The sequence below is a fragment of the Physcomitrium patens genome, chromosome 1 (genome assembly GCF_059467195.1).
Source record: "Physcomitrium patens ecotype Gransden chromosome 1, ASM5946719v1, whole genome shotgun sequence".
Taxonomy (NCBI): Eukaryota; Viridiplantae; Streptophyta; class Bryopsida; order Funariales; family Funariaceae; genus Physcomitrium; species Physcomitrium patens.
Genome location: NC_143410.1, coordinates 23,556,013 through 23,571,968, shown reverse-complemented (window position 1 = coordinate 23,571,968; position 15,956 = coordinate 23,556,013). Strand labels below are relative to the sequence as shown.

The 15,956-nt window shown below is 37.9% G+C and overlaps 1 protein-coding gene and 1 long non-coding RNA gene across 2 annotated transcripts; one reads left to right on the top strand and one right to left on the bottom strand.

Annotated features, from left to right (window-relative positions):
* Positions 1 to 571: 571 nt before the first annotated feature.
* On the bottom strand, positions 572 to 1,399 carry LOC112291296 (uncharacterized). The gene is made up of 2 exons (XR_002972397.3): positions 1,131 to 1,399; positions 572 to 804 (listed from the first exon to the last, which is right to left on the bottom strand). It is a non-coding gene; the product is annotated as an uncharacterized LOC112291296 (long non-coding RNA).
* A 150-nt stretch (positions 1,400 to 1,549) lies between these two features.
* On the top strand, positions 1,550 to 8,276 carry LOC112291289 (DNA replication licensing factor MCM5). The gene is made up of 19 exons (XM_024538476.3): positions 1,550 to 2,006; positions 2,113 to 2,227; positions 2,558 to 2,701; positions 2,952 to 3,131; positions 3,269 to 3,367; positions 3,616 to 3,752; positions 3,867 to 3,972; positions 4,189 to 4,323; positions 4,551 to 4,628; positions 4,977 to 5,081; positions 5,249 to 5,340; positions 5,489 to 5,621; positions 5,773 to 5,868; positions 6,032 to 6,123; positions 6,427 to 6,517; positions 6,657 to 6,763; positions 6,896 to 7,025; positions 7,441 to 7,542; positions 7,782 to 8,276. The coding sequence occupies exons 1-19, from the start codon at positions 1,849 to 1,851 to the stop codon at positions 7,863 to 7,865; spliced, it is 2,184 nt and encodes a 727-aa protein (XP_024394244.1). The 5' UTR covers positions 1,550 to 1,848; the 3' UTR covers positions 7,866 to 8,276.
* Positions 8,277 to 15,956: the final 7,680 nt, after the last annotated feature.

The window sequence follows — 15,956 nt, the reverse complement described above, 5'->3', positions numbered from 1 at the left end:
TCTTGAGACTGTGAAAAGTGAATATACTTTTGTGAGGTTTGCAGTATGTTCACTAGAGTGTCCATAATTGATTCATGGAAATGATTTTCGAAGGTTTTTCATATTAAGGAAGCTCTGTGAATTTTAATGTTTGCCAGAGAATGGCGGTGTTCGATAATCGGAATGCCTGTACATCTCAAGGATGTTTATTACTGTCATCTGGATTGGAGATCGTAACATGCAGCTAGTAGCGCGCCACTAAGATACTGATTCTGCAGAGGTTCTCATGGAGCTAAAGGGTTTCTCTCATACTCTAAATTGATTTTGACACATCATTGTTTTTAAACATACGAACACCATTTTCTCAGTGCTCTTGTCAGTGATACCGAGTAAGGCACGTTGAAATTGTCACAAGTTATGACTCCCAATTCTGTAACCTAGAAGACCTGACTAGAACCCCTTGATGCAGAATGAATGCGTCTCACACTCACAAGGTATTTTTTTCCAGATATGACAGTCTCATCTCTATCTTCTTTAGCAGTGCAAAGGGAACTTGGTACGTTTTGCTGACTCGAGTGATGAAACGTTAATTACAGGCCATCACGTTGAGGTACCTTGTGGTGATCAAGATGCTTGCTTAGATGAAGTTAAACAGCAGATTGATAAAGAGTCTTTTCCTAGTTCTACACAACATGTCCAATGAATTTCTGATTCAAACCTGAAATTGTCTAATCCCATAGTTTTTTTGAACACACTCGCAACTTGAAATGGTATCGACGGTTGAGAACTCTGTTTCGAGGTTAAAATGGTAGAGCTTGAAAGCATCTGCAAGGAACCATTTCCCACGTAGCCAATCAACATACATGCCATTGGTCAAGGAAATCAGGATCGCAGATAGAATTGAAATCAACAATACTTCCAGTCACTATTCAGGTCACGCCAATAACTTCGACTCTCCACTTCACACTAATTAAGTTGTCCATTCATCTCGCCAGTGATCCTCAACCAAGCCCTCGACAACCCCGACTTACAAAGGACTGTTTCATAGCTATTCTACACCAGAAATTATGGTAGCATAACAGTACAATAGTATCTAATGGACGTAACTACACTCAGAAATTTGGGTTACTTTTCCAATGAGCGATTCGGACCATGAGTGAGGTTGGCTTTCTTTCTTCGTCGTCGACAACCATAGCCAAAAAGCTCCCCCCATGTCATCAAACCAACTCCACCACCACTTAAACTTCCACCTCACCTTCAAACCTCTCAACACTCTCCGCAAAAACCCTAAAAACACCTCCAGAATCCAATTACACAATCCTTTAACCTCCTGGAGGCTCCACCACGAGATCCAACACACCAGTTTCACAGGCCATACAAAATTCTCCACAGCAAAGGACTCATCTTCGCGACCATTGAACTCAAGGGTGCGGATCCTGCCATATCGCAGTGTGAAAAGGGCCTATCGATGATTAATGAATGAAATAAATGGATGATTTTATTGGATGAGGACATTAGGCGGGAAGAGCATTGGCGCCAATACTCTCGGCCGTGCCGAGGGTTTTGTTTCCGTTGCATTTGCACGCGTTTGTGTTTCTGATTGTTGCGGAATTTCCATGCGTTATTTGTACGGAGCATTGAAGTCTGAGCCCCAGGTGGCTACATGAAGTATCTTAAGGATCGAGTTGCTGGCTTGAAAATTTGTAGAGGAATCGGAGCCGAGGTTGACGGTTCCATTTGAGTCGTATTCAGTTAAGAGAGGTGGTCTAGAGTGTCAATGAGAGCTTTTAGTTGAATCTGCCCCAGAAGATTGTTGTAGAGAAGGCGACTTGAAGTGGTGTAGACGAAGTTCAAAGGAGTGGAGGCAGGATGGCGGGTTGGGATGAGGGCAATGTATTCTACAGCGATCAGCAATTGGAGGACAATGATGTTAATGTGGCAGATGCAGCTACTCGGCACACAGCTCAGCGCAAGTTCAAGGAGTTTATCCGTAGCTTTGGCGATGTGAAGGGACCATTTCCTTACAGGTTTGTGTTGTGTATTTCGAGTATGTGTGTCTCTCGACCTGGCATTTCGCAGCTAAATGTCACGGTTCCCAAATTTTCTGTAATCTCATGTCAAGAAGCGTGGCAGGGAGTCGCTGCTGCAAAATCCGAATGTTCTGCAAGTTGCATTGGAGGACCTTCACAATTTTGACGATGAACTGTCTGAAAGACTTCGGACTATGCCTGCTGATTACTTGCCTCTGGTTTTAACCTTAACCCTCATCTTGTTCAAGTCAGCATTACTTTATCAGCACTTGCTATGCTCATCTTCATTTCTCTCATTCGTCGCTGTCGTCATTGACACGTTAACCTCCTCTGAGACACTTTAGTATGGCCGATCAAAGGAGGTGGAGTGCGCATTGTTATGAAAATGGCATTCTTCAACAACCTCTGGTGATCGATTCTGTTTGATTAACAATTAGCATTACGTTGACAAGAGGATATTTCTGTACATCACGAGAGTTTTGTGAAAAGCTCCAACTGTGTGTGAGAGCTTATATGTTTGATTCTAAATGCTGGTGCTGTGTGGGTAGTTTGAACAAGCGGCTGCAGAAGTATTGGTCGGACTTAAATCTAAAGTTGCGGGCGAAGATGGTGAACTGGAAGAGCCAAATACTGGAGATGTCCAAGTGCTATTGACATCCAAAGAGAAGGCTGCCTCTATTCGTGGACTTGCTGTAAGTATGAGATCCTTGTTTCTGACTTGCCCATGCGTTGAGAACAGGAAATTATGCACAGCACGAACGCATGCCATTTAATACAAATTACAGCACCGTCTTGGTGGTACTGACCTGCGAACATCGGCTGAATATACTTGTTGCAAGACACATTTCTTATTTGTGATTACTCCATCTTCTTAAACTTCTGCTTTTATCGCTATCTTCAGCTTCCACCCACTGTATTCTCACAAACTTGAAATCAACACAGGCGAACAGTATTTCGAGACTGGTGAAGATTACTGGTATTATTATCGCAGCATCGAGAACAAAGGCTAAGGCTACATCAGTCACATTGATTTGTAAAAATTGCAAGAACGTTAAATCCGTGGCTTGCAGGCCAGGTCTTGGGGGTGCGGTCATGCCAAGGAGCTGTGATCATGTAACTCAGGTGCGTGTCAAAGAGAGTGATTTATTCCTACAACTAGCGCAGAGATGCAGATAGTTTCACACGTTTTCATCATTACTTTTTTCACCATTGTAATAAACGCTCTGATAATGAAGGTGTTCCTGTCTGGATTTTGTCAGCCAGGGGAAGAGCCGTGTCCGCTAGACCCATTTGTTGTGGTTCCCGACAAGAGTAAATATGTTGACCAGCAAACTTTGAAGCTACAGGAGAACCCTGAGGTGATTGTCGATTGTGTCGTAATTAGTCGCTTCATGAAATTGAAGAAGTCATTGCACACTCTTACAGTACTATTTGTCAAGTAGTCTGCGTACTGAGTAAGAGGTCCCTTGTGTTCTTTTAAAGGTTGTAATTACGATGCGTAATGTCAACCACTTCCCTTGGCAGCCTTGGATCTCTACTGTGGTGTTGTCCTTCCGTTCTATTCCATTTCTATCTCAAGCATTATGGTTGTTGGAAATATCGGCAGGATGTTCCTACAGGAGAGCTACCTAGAAATTTGCTGCTAGCAGTTGATCGTAACATGGTTCAGAAGACTGTACCTGGAACTCGCGTCACTGTAGTGGGCATTTATAGTATTTTCCAGGCTGGTGGCAGCGGACCAGAGTGAGAACCACCGTCCTGTTGTGTTTTGAAGTAAGAATGCATACATTGAACTTCAAGTCAAACTTCAAGGTTGATGTGCAGTCTTGCTTGGTTAGCTGACTATTTAGATTGCAGGCAGAAGGGTGCAATTGCAATTCGGCAACCTTACCTACGAGTTGTTGGCCTGGAGCAAGCCATCGATGCACACAAAGCTGGAGGTTCTATGAACAATACTGATGAGGTTTGTGGCAGTTAACATTATATCTACTTCGGCTTGTATTACGAGGGACTATATCTTGGATTGGAGTGAGTAAGAGTGGATGTTCATGGTCTCGTTTGCCTCTACTTTGCAGTGATATTGCTATTTATTCTTTTCATTGACTAATATCTCTCGCATCCTATCATCAACGTTGAATAGTGTTGTCTTCCAGCTGCTCACAATGGTTTGCATGTCCAGGACATGGATTTCAAAGAATTTGCTCGTAGACCAGATGCGTATCAAAAAGTATGTGGGCTCATCGCCCCTTCAATTTTTGGTCACGATGATGTCAAGAAGGCAGTAGCATGTCTACTTTTTGGTGGAGCTCGCAAGGTGATTATCGTTTTCAGCACGTATCGGGGTCTAGAATCTATCTACCTCTCCGGTTTTGTCCTTGATCAAAAAATTATTTGATATTTCTTAACCGCTGGATATGGTTGATGGTTACAATTTTTTAGTAGTTTCAACTTCTTCTCTCTCATTGTGCTTCAGTTACTGTAAGGCTGAACTACAGGACAAGATGAACTTCTGCTGACGTTTTGTATTATTTGAAAGAGCAGAGGTTGCCTGACGGTGTACGCCTGAGAGGAGACATCAACGTGCTTCTTCTTGGAGATCCCTCTACCGCGAAGTCTCAGGTGAGATATTACAAATAAATTTTTACGAGACGTTTGACGTGCTACATTAATTTACTTCTTGTCATATGCTGTTTCATCTTTTCTTTTCTCCTTTTTCAAGACACAGTTCAGTATTTGGTTAATTGAGGTATCTAAAATTGATATCTAGGATATTATGATTTCTTCTCCATAGGTGAAGTGTTCTGCGTAATGATAGGAGAATGCTTATGAAAAGGCACATCGTGCACGAATGCCTTTGAATACATGTTTTTAGTTCCCTTCAGTAAAGTTCTGGGTCCGTCGACTGGGATGGCAATAGCTGTACATAATACCCACGAAGGATGTGTGTGTATTGCCTTGGCTATGCAGTTCCTAAAATTTGTTGAGAAGACTGCACCGATTGCTGTTTATACCTCTGGAAAGGGCTCCTCAGCTGCTGGGCTTACTGCATCCGTTATTCGTGACTCTAGCACGGTATGCAATTTTACATTTGCCCCGTGTTTTTATCTTTCTACCAAACTCTCACCTGAGCATGTTTTGCTTACTGAACGTTTCTCGTTTCACATAGCAAACCATCTATGGCAAGTGTTTTGAAATATCGAAATGTTAATAGTCGCTTACACCTGTGTCCTAAATCACAGAGAGAGTTTTACCTTGAAGGAGGTGCTATGGTTCTTGCTGATGGAGGTGTTGTCTGCATTGATGAGTTCGACAAAATGCGACCTGAAGACAGGTGGGTGCCTCTTTCCTGGCCTTTTCGTTTGAAAAAGCAATAGGATCCACTTTGCCAAAAACCAAGATTTTTGTGGATCCGTCAATCTGTACATGATAGATATATGGCACAAATTGTCGTCATTTATTTTGTAGACAATATTGTGCAGGGTTGCTATACACGAAGCCATGGAGCAGCAAACGATCTCTATAGCAAAAGCTGGTATAACTACTGTACTGAACTCCCGGACTTCAGTACTAGCAGCTGCTAATCCTCCATCGGGCCGCTATGATGATCTGAAGGTCTTAATACTTCTCTGCTTTTATTTGTAGCTTTAGTTCCTTGGCCTACTTGATACTCGTGATTTGTTCCGGTTCTTACTAGTTCATCAAGTATTTCTCCTGACATTATGACAATTGTTTATCTACCTTCTTGGTATGCCTTGTTATGCAGACAGCACAAGAAAACATCGATTTGCAGACAACGATTTTGTCTCGATTTGACTTAATTTTTATAGTCAAGGATGCGCGAGATTATGCAAGAGACATGGTTAGCCATTATCTTACACTTCCATTGTAGAATTTTGCCGTTGAAGCTGATCCAATTTGCAGCATAACACTCTCGCAAGAAAAATTACCACATTGACGAGCTTTGTGTTCATCCTAGAGATGAACGTCATTGACAATTGGTTTTTTATTTTTTGAATCTGCAGCAAATTGCACGGCACATTGTCAATGTTCATGCAACTGCAGATTCAATTGTACGAGGTACAGAGGTCCAGGACAAGGAGAATTGGCTCAGACGGTATGAACATTGTGAAGCAAAAGCATTACATTGCATGGATTTCGGTGTAATAATATGATGGTTATATTCAACCTTCGCATTTTAAGTCATACCAAGATGAAAACAATTTCGATCTTTACCTGACCAGAGAAGCATAGTCCGTATTAATTTTTTCTAGTGGCTAGTTTTCAGCTGCATTCTGGATCATCGAGATTCTGATACCTGTTTTGTAGTGTTTCGCTTTCGAAAATGTACGCAGTCTTACCCAAGTCGTTGGATTTGATTGTGTTGCTGATTGAACTATGCTTTTTATGGTTTGAGCAGGTATATTGAATACTCGAAATCCCAATGCAGCCCTCGCCTATCAGATTCAGCAGCGCAACTTCTCCAAAGTAACTATGTCAAGATTCGACAGGTATTAGACATGTGCTCTTTCAGATGCTACTCCTAATTGTTTTTCAAGACGCATGTCGGCAGGTCTCCACCTCTTATGGTTGCATATTCATATGGTTTTATTGGAGGTGTTAATTTTTATCCTGGTACTCACCTTACAGCAAATGCGTCAACAAAATGATGAGAATGGAGGCTCACCAATACCAATCACCGTTCGGCAACTAGAGGCTATTATCCGCATCAGTGAGTCCTTAGCAAGGATGCAATTGTAAGTCCACATTTCTACTTCTGTATCAATCGGTTTGTCTAGCTGACAGTTCTGAGTCATTAGATGCCCACATATTTGGTTGATATTACACTGCCAGATGAAGTGTCTTACTTCCTATCGGCTGCCTTGCAGGTCAGCAGTGGCCACTGAAGAGCACGTCACTGAGGCGCTTCGTCTGTTTCATGTTTCTACTCTTGATGCAGCTCGATCTGGAATTACTGCAAATCTTGTTGTCACTCCTGAAATGAGAGCAGAGATTCAGGTCATACATCAGACTTTCTTCATGCTTCACCATAACTATCCATCTTTCAATCACGACGTTTATGTCAAAAGGGACATCAAGAATCTCACTTGGTGCCTTAGTTTATGTGCTCTTTGCTGAATATTGTTAAAGAATCCTATTCAGAATTTGTCCTGAATTTTGAAGTATGAATTCTCAACTAATTAAAGTTTTATATTTACACAACTACTTATCAATGTCAGTTTTCGTTTCTTTTTTCTATGCTTCCATGCTCTGCTATGCGATTCATTTTTGTGATTTATCAGCAATGCTTATTACAAACAGATTAGTTTTAGTCTGATTGATCGTACTGTAATTTGATTTCCAACTTTTTAAGGCATGAAATGCGGCTTGCGTTTATTTCATTTGGTCACAAGTGGTTGCTGGTTCCATGCAGCAAGTGGAATTGCAAGTCAAAAGGCGCATGGGCATCGGCAGCTTCTTGTCGGAGCGACGCCTCATAGATGAAATTATGCGAACCGGTCTGGGAGAGTCAACTGTAAGTTTGCTCTGCACCCTGTGGCGGCCAGCATATAGCCTAAATATCTGCTGCTATGTCTGGACCTGGTATCTTAGTTGTCTTGTACATGAAATTGTGTCTTGTATTATAATATTTAAGATGCCCTTTACTACGTGTCTCAATGTCCGCAGTGTGATATCCTTCACAGCAGTAAAATTCAAGTTCTCTTGAAATTCAATATCCAACTTTGTTTGACCAAGTGCCCACAATTTTTGCAGATACGGCGAGCACTCATTGTGATGGCTCAACGAGATGAGATCGAGTATAGGAGAGAAAGGCGCGTGATTGTCAGAAAGGCCTAAGGACGTCTTGGTTGTGATGTTCTTAGACGTTCTACAGGAGTAATATATTTCTTTGAACGTTCTACGAAATGCTTGACAACAATATCCTCGTTGAAGATTTTACACCTATACGTTCATGATGGCCACTGTAATGAACGGCAATGAGCTCACGTTCTTTAGTCCGAACCTGTTTTGGATCGATTCTGTTTTAGCCAACATTCGACTTCAATATTTCATGACCATTCTTCAATCGGAAATTAGCTTGGGTAAATCTCAACCTACAGCTCTGGAAATGTAGATTAAACTAGCTGGGTTATACTCTCGCCAGAACTTCTACCCTAAATCAATCCTAGATGCCAGAAACAGGACTTTCGTAAGCCCAAAAACTTGTATTGTACAACCCAACTTGAAAATCTATCGTCTTTTTCAGCATTCATGGGGTAGTTACCACAATCCAGGCATGGAGTTCGTCCTTCCATTCTCCTCTTGCCGCTTCTGCTTTCTGGTTTTTTTTTTTTTTTTTTTTTTTTTTCCGTTAATCCTAAATGTCTATTTGTCTTCTGGCTTGCCTGTCAGGTATAACATTATCCAACGTCAAGCATTTTTTCTGTTTCTAAGTGCACCACTTCTTACCAATCTTAAATCGCTGATTTGATGTGTAATACTTCATCCATCTATGTGAGTTCTTTGACTACTTACCTTGACCTTCGAAAGAGTATTTTACATCTTTGTTCATTTGGGTACCTCACTTCATGAATCCCGATCTCCTATATGTCCAGCAGCCCTAAACTCTCGCAAGGGCTTTAATGGAATTTGGAACATCTGATTTAAGAACGAAATTTAATTGTCTTGTTTAGATTCTCAAAAGCAGTTTTTTTTTTTTTTTTTTTTTTTTTTTTTCTTAACTTGGGGAGGGGGGGGGGGAATATTTATACTCAGGAGAGAAGAATGGTACACATATTTTGAATTTTTTGATTGGTTGAAATTGATAAGCTTCACTTAATTTTATATGTAACAAAATCAAGTTAAAGTTCTAAAAATCAAAGATGAGGTAGAATTTTTTTCTATATAGCATTGACAATAATATTTGCAAAATTTGTGGTAAGTCCATTTCAAGAGGTTGTATTTACAAAAATTTAAGTTGTGTTATCAATTGTTAAAAAAATCCATCAACTTTTTTTAATGTTTATTTTTAATATTAAAATTAAGGTATAAATTGATATGTTTAGATTATAATAAAAGAATATTTAAGTCCATTTTATACCATCTCCTTATTTTGTACTATCTCCAAAAACCAAGATTTCTAAAAGAGAATTTTTTTTCACTAAGCAAGAGACATTGGTAAGACTTTTGCACCATAGTTTTTCTAAGTTCACTTCTAGACATTAAAACCCCCTAAATTTTAATAACCATTTATAGATTTGATTTGTGTTAGCTTTTGGTAATGATTAGAATTTTACTTAAGAACCATGTGCTCATAGTATTTTTTAATGTTTTCATTTAAACATTGCAAAATAACTACTATATACTTGAAATAGGCTTTTTAAAGAAGTCAGATGTTCATTAGAGGAAAAAAGTATGTATATTCTAATTTATAAATATCGTTGTATTTATATTAATAGATTTTAACAGTTTGAGCAATCCATGTGTTTTAAAGAATAAAAATCTTAATTTTATTACTGATGACACATGTATGGTACATGTAAGTACTGGTATCAAATGATCATTCTTAGAATTTTTGATATACCAAAATTAGTATTAAATTTCCTCATCAAACTCATGTTGTAAGCATCAAAATAGAATTACATCCAAATGAAGTTGAATGCAATAAAATAAGATCTTATAGATGTGTAAGTTAATGAAATTAAGTATAAATTATTCGTAATAAAAGTTCAAATCCAAAGAAGACTAGAAAAATTTAAATGTCACTGAAATTATAAGGTTTGCTAAATCACGATTTAAATTCTAATGAATAATTTTAAATTTTAAATATAATCAGTTTACATGGCTGATATATTAAAAAAGAAGAAATATCTTCAAATCATAAAGTTTAATATTTATTATAATATTTTACAATTTATATCTCATGTATTTTTAAAAGCCTTCATGAAGATATAAAGGAAAAATTATAAAAATATATTTTTTAATTAATAATATTAAATAAATGATATTAAAAAAATTCTATAGAAGTAAGACAATTTTTACTATATTTTATTTATCAAATAATATATATTCTATTAATGGTAGAGAAGACCTTATGTTAACTATTTGAATGTTTGAAATAGCTAAAACATCAAATCATACAAAGATGAAAAAAATAAAAATTAAATTAGTCAACATTTCAACAACTACTAAATTAATTTAAAAACACAATATAATTTTTTTTTCATTACAAGTACAAATTTTCATATTTTATTTTAGATTCTAGTCATTGTCTATATAAATATTATAGAATAATCTAGGATTATGTATATATATATATATATATATATAAACACATTTTTAATTATTATTTTGATACAAATTATTTTATTAATGCACTATAAACACTAATATTTGACTTAAACATTAAAATAAAAAATAAAAACAAATGTAGATGCCTAAAATATAAATTAATAATAGAATTAATGAATAAACTGCCCAGCCAATGATATTGATGGATGAATAATAAATGGATGAATGTCTAAGTGAGTGAGAACCCTTCAGCAGCCATGGTCCACCAAAGGATGGTTTCAGAGGGTGACATGGGTCTGGGGGGGGGGGAACACTTCAAAGCATCATAACAATAATAATAATAATAATACGAATATTCTCTTACTCCTTCATATTCATAGCTTTGCTTTGCTTTGCTTTCCTCTTGCTGTTGCACAAAAACACCCTAGCTGGACCTCTCACCACTGCTTCAAAGTTACATCATCCTATTCAATGAAACAAACATATATATATATATATATAACCCAATTGGGAGATATGGGTAGTTGTGATGGAAAATTTGGATTTGTGCCCACACACCCATCATGCAGTGGGTCGACAATGTAATCCAGCTTTATCCATAGAACCCTAAAAGGTTGATTATTCTTATTATTATTGTTATGCTCTGCTGTTGCTATTGTTGTTGTTGATTTTTTTTTGTCATGTTATCAACTTTTCTTTGTTGGATTTTGGGTTGTTGTAGACTAGTGATGGGGTTGGTTGTTCAAACCTTTGCATAGCAAGGTTGCAGTTTGCATTTCAAAATGGAGGGTAGATTTCATGGCATGGAACCATCTGAAATGTCTTTAAAATTTAGAATGAGTTTTTCTTAAAATGAGATAAATTTCAGGGTTTTTTATTTTTCTTATATATATATATATATATATATATATGTGTGTGTGTGTGTATATATATATATATATATATATATTCTTGTTGAAAAGTCAGTTTAGCTCAGCAGTTTGTAACTTAACATTTGAATTGTAGAATAATGAAAATGAAGAAAAACATGGCCTATAAAAGGTTCTCTATCCAAAATTTTGATGTGCCAAACCACACAATTTGTTTGCATAATTTGAGTACAAAATTTCTTTCAAGCCTTGTCTATTATCCTTCAATGCAGAAATTAGAAGAAAGAGATTCATCTTGGCATATAATCAATTCCAAGTGCACCTTGTATAGTGGAATCAAACTAGATTTGAAAAAATGTCTAAATTTTCTAGAGTTTGGAGAACATAGAAACCAATGATCAACTTTGACCTAATGTAATTGAATCTACATACATTCATTTCACATATCATCAACAAAAATCCATTTGGGTTATACATTTTGAGTAAGATTATAGTATAAATACCATTACAACAGATTTCCAAATAATGAATTACATCACTTAAAGCCAGCATTCCAAAACAAAAAAACAAAAAAAAAAAACAAACAAACAAACAAACAAACAAACAAACAAAACAAAACAAAACAAAACAAAAATCAAAAAACAAATGCAATAAAGTGATCCTAAACTGCCCAAATTTGAAAAATATCAACAAAAAAAATTTTAATTGCTTAATTCCACACATTATGGATCTTTGCCAAGAATTGATCTTCGTTGTGGCTAAAAACCCACATACACAAACAAATAGGTAAACCTTTCTAAAGCCACAAATAAATTGACAGTACAAGCAAAGCAAAGCAAACCAATCTTTTGAGAAGTCAAGGCATGGCCCAAACTGTGGACACCAATTGATGATACTAGAAGCTACAAACTGAAAAAGAAAAAGAAAAAGAAAAAAGTGCTAGTTCACTTTTGTCATGCAAGATATTAAGGGGAACTCGTTTTGGGTTCCATCCATACATACATGCAATAATTCATCCATCCACCATTTTGCATGGTCTTCTCCCCTCTCCCTTTGTGCTCTATAAAAAGGAATGCAGCTTTAGTTTTGACTTTTTGCACCGCAACTGGAAGATGCGTCGAAGCTGCGCTACCCCCCCAATCCAGACAAAAAAGCCTTCACCTTTGAGCCTTGTTGTAGTATTGCTGATATATTTAATTTCCTTTAGACTCTGGGCAGGGATGACAAAGCAACAAGTGCCATGTTGGCATGAGAACAAGCAATGTATGTGTATGTTAAGTCAACTCTATTCTATGAATTAATGAATGAGTGAGTGAGTGAGAGAGACTTGGCTATGGTGGGTGGTGCTTCTAGATGCTTCCCAGTTGAGCTCTACTTTCTCCTCTAGCTACTTTTCTTTTAGTGAAGCATCACCCTAGTCTTTTTCCTATATATCTGTGGCACATGGCCATCCTCAGGCAACTCAATACTTTTTACCCCTTGCAGTCCCATGCTGCACTTACAAGTGAGTTACCAAAAACCAATGGTCATGTGCATGTGTTTCAGAACTTCACTGGAATAACCTTTGTAGTTTATTGGCTATGGATTTGTGGGTGACACTAAAAAAAAAGAACAAGAAGGAGAGAAGGGGGGGGGGGGGGGAGAGTGAATGTGTGAAAACGTTGGAGAGAATGTGTGTGAACAACTCCCTGTGAGTTTTGAAGAGGAAATTTTTGAGATGTGGATGGATGGTGACGGGTTGTCTCATCCATGAAACCGACAGACCAGTTGGATGAAGCCATCCAAATATTGTTTTCCACAATGTCAGAGCAGCCACAGGATAAAGCTGAGACACCACCACCCAGTTCAACACAACTTGGGGCCCCCTGAATGGATTCCCTTCGATTCCCCCCTTCCAACCCCCATCCCCCCCCTCACCTTACCACTACATTCAGCCAATCAAGTCTGTCAGTCAGTCCGATATATATGTTCATCCATCCGTTCGCCTTTCATTCACTATCTATCTCTCATATATTCATTCATCCATGTGGCCCGAAGGATACGAAGGGAGAGCACAAGAGAGAGGGGTCGGCATCGGAAGTGTGAGCAAGGAGGGCGATAGATATTTCGGTGGGGCAGTCCTGGTGTTGTACGAGAACCCCGGAACGCGATCCGAGCTGTCAGCATGACAGCGAGAGCTGAACAACTAAAATCTAATTCACCGCCATAAAGTGCCCCATACTCTCCCTGCCACGTCGTATAGGGAGGGCATCATCTCCCCACCTTCTAGATCCCACCCTTCCTTCCTCAACGTTCCCCCATGTGGGGACATAAGCCCTAAAAATCGTCCATATGTGCTCGAGAAGGACCACACATGCAGATCGTGGAGATAGGGTTTTCTTGTAGGGATCCAGGGCTTCAAAATGGATACAAGTCTGCTTGGGGAAGAAAGAAAGAAATGATAGATGACATGGTGGAACATGGGAAAGGGTGTGACATATCTAAGTGCCATGTAGGTGGTCAGAGATTTGTTGATAATTGTAGAATTGGGTCCATACTGGCTTGGAGAGATATTCTGTGTTTTTTCATGCAGAGATTTTTTTCTTTTTTTCTTTTTATAATTTTAACACTATCCATGCATGATCTATCCATGCTTGATATTTGCAAGGCTTTCAACTAGGTTACTCACTGGTGATGCCAATTCAACTCAAATCCTGAATTTGGAATTGATGAAGACTCCAGAAGTGGTGATATTTAGAAATAAATAATTGGAACTTTTGTATTTTGAACAAACAGTGGGAGGGCGAGATTCCTCGTCATGCTAACCAAGGGTCATTTGCTGCACATGCTGGATCTTGGAAAGAAAAGTAACACTAAACAATATGGGTTTTGCATTGAACTCCATCGACCTCTCAAACAACTTCAAAACTCTGGAGATTCATAGTAGTAATCTAAGAACTGGGAAATGCTTTGTTATGACTTATTGTTACAGGTATGTGTGTGTGTTGAAGATAGAGTCTTTTGACAAAATGAAAACAGGTCTTGTGCCCCCCCCCTAGTTTATTTATTTTTGGGGATTTTTGTTTTGTTTTTTGTCTTTTTCCTGAAGATATTTTAAATAACAACAAACAGATTTTTCCTCTCATTTCAAAACCATCTCAAAAGGGGGTGGAAAGTTTTGGGCCCCAACTAAATTATACATATGTGTGTGTATATATATATATATATATATATATAGGTAACTATGCTGCTTGCTCAATGTTCATAGGTATGCTTTATTTACAATTAAATTACCAAAAAAAGGTGATGTAATATGCAAATAACAAAAAGCGTTTGGGAAGGACACCTGAAAACATTGTTTATCTGTTTAGATAATATTACTCATAAAATTACAAGATTATTCGAATTAAAATGTTCTTCTGTTAGTTCAAATCACTTGTTGGTGCATATCTTCTGTTGCCCAAAATTAATGTAGAAGGATGAATTTGACTTTTTTGTTTGACAAGATATTGGGCTTATAATAATGAACAAGTATAGCAGTGCTTCTTCTTTAACAAACTATAAAACTGTGAACTTTAACTTGTACAAACCGTACCCAACAAATGTCACAGTGTCCAGTGGATCTATGCATTGTACATTTCACAGTACATTGAAACCATCCTGAATTGCATCTAATGTAACATTTAAATAATGATCGTCACAATCAAATAGAAGTCACTATTTTCAAAGACGGGCTCACATTTTTACTGTAGTCCATGCACTACAATTGCATGATTTTAAAGTCAATAAAACTGAATTGAATTGGTTTTTTTGAATTTTGTCAATTGAGCCAAACAACATTCAGTGGACAATCTTCAACAAGAATATATTAATGAAATAATGTGATTGTACTGAACTAAAAATGTACACTAACCTTCTAAGATTAAACTGTAATCACGTGAAAAAACTATAAGCCAGTAACTTTTGGCAGTCAACAGACGTAGGGGTCGTTAACAATTTGATGGTTAAAGCAACCAAAATTGTGGAGTGAATGTTAATACCCTACCCAATTGGATCAGATTTAATTTAACTCTGAACCAAGAAGCAAAAAGTGGTTGGAAAATTTAAAGAACACCAAAATAAGAAAATAATATCGTTGTTGGCACCAAATGCAATATAATCCATTTTCGACATAAAAATATTATTCGATATGATACCACAGTCCTCCATTCTAACATTTCAAAACAAAATCCATTCAAATCACAATCGTTGGTAGTGTTTTATTCCATATATGCACATACTAATATAAAAAGAGTAGACACACCAACTTCCCAGCTCTTCCTTTTTCACCCTCAACAACGTTTTATCCTGATGACCAAAATTTTACATGCAAGTGCATTCTCGTGAAAATTTGTTATGAATTTCAATAATAAATATTTACCCACATCCCACTAAATGCTGACACGGATGAGAAAAAATGAAGCTTTGCAGTGTGAAATATATTCGTTCAAGCAAACGAGGGCATGGGATTTGCCAACTCAGCAAATTCGCTGGCCACGTGGAATGCCAGATCCAACCCCTCTTGAAAGACCTGGAATGGGAACCATCACATGTGCATCGCGAGGTGGCGCACACGCTGGCCAACTCCTTCCCGGTCCACCTCATCCTCTCAACAGGGGTCCAATCAGTCCTTGCTGGAGACTCTGGTTGTGCTGAGTCAGCACATGTGGAATTCCGGGTGATGGAACTGCGGGGAAGGGGGGATGATTGGTTGCACATCTCCATTCACTCCTATTGGCTTCTTTTTCTCCCTTTTTCCCCCTTATTTTTT

What these genes read in the sequence shown, in the direction of transcription:
- LOC112291289 (XM_024538476.3), top strand. Translation starts at nt 1,849, where the DNA reads ATGGCGGGTTGGGATGAGGGCAATGTATTCTACAGCGATCAGCAATTG. An exon ending in CTGCTGATTACTTGCCTCTG is followed by an intron (nt 2,228 to 2,557) that starts GTTTTAACCTTA and finishes CTGTGTGGGTAG; the next exon opens with TTTGAACAAGCGGCTGCAGA. An exon ending in AAATGAGAGCAGAGATTCAG is followed by an intron (nt 7,026 to 7,440) that starts GTCATACATCAG and finishes GGTTCCATGCAG; the next exon opens with CAAGTGGAATTGCAAGTCAA.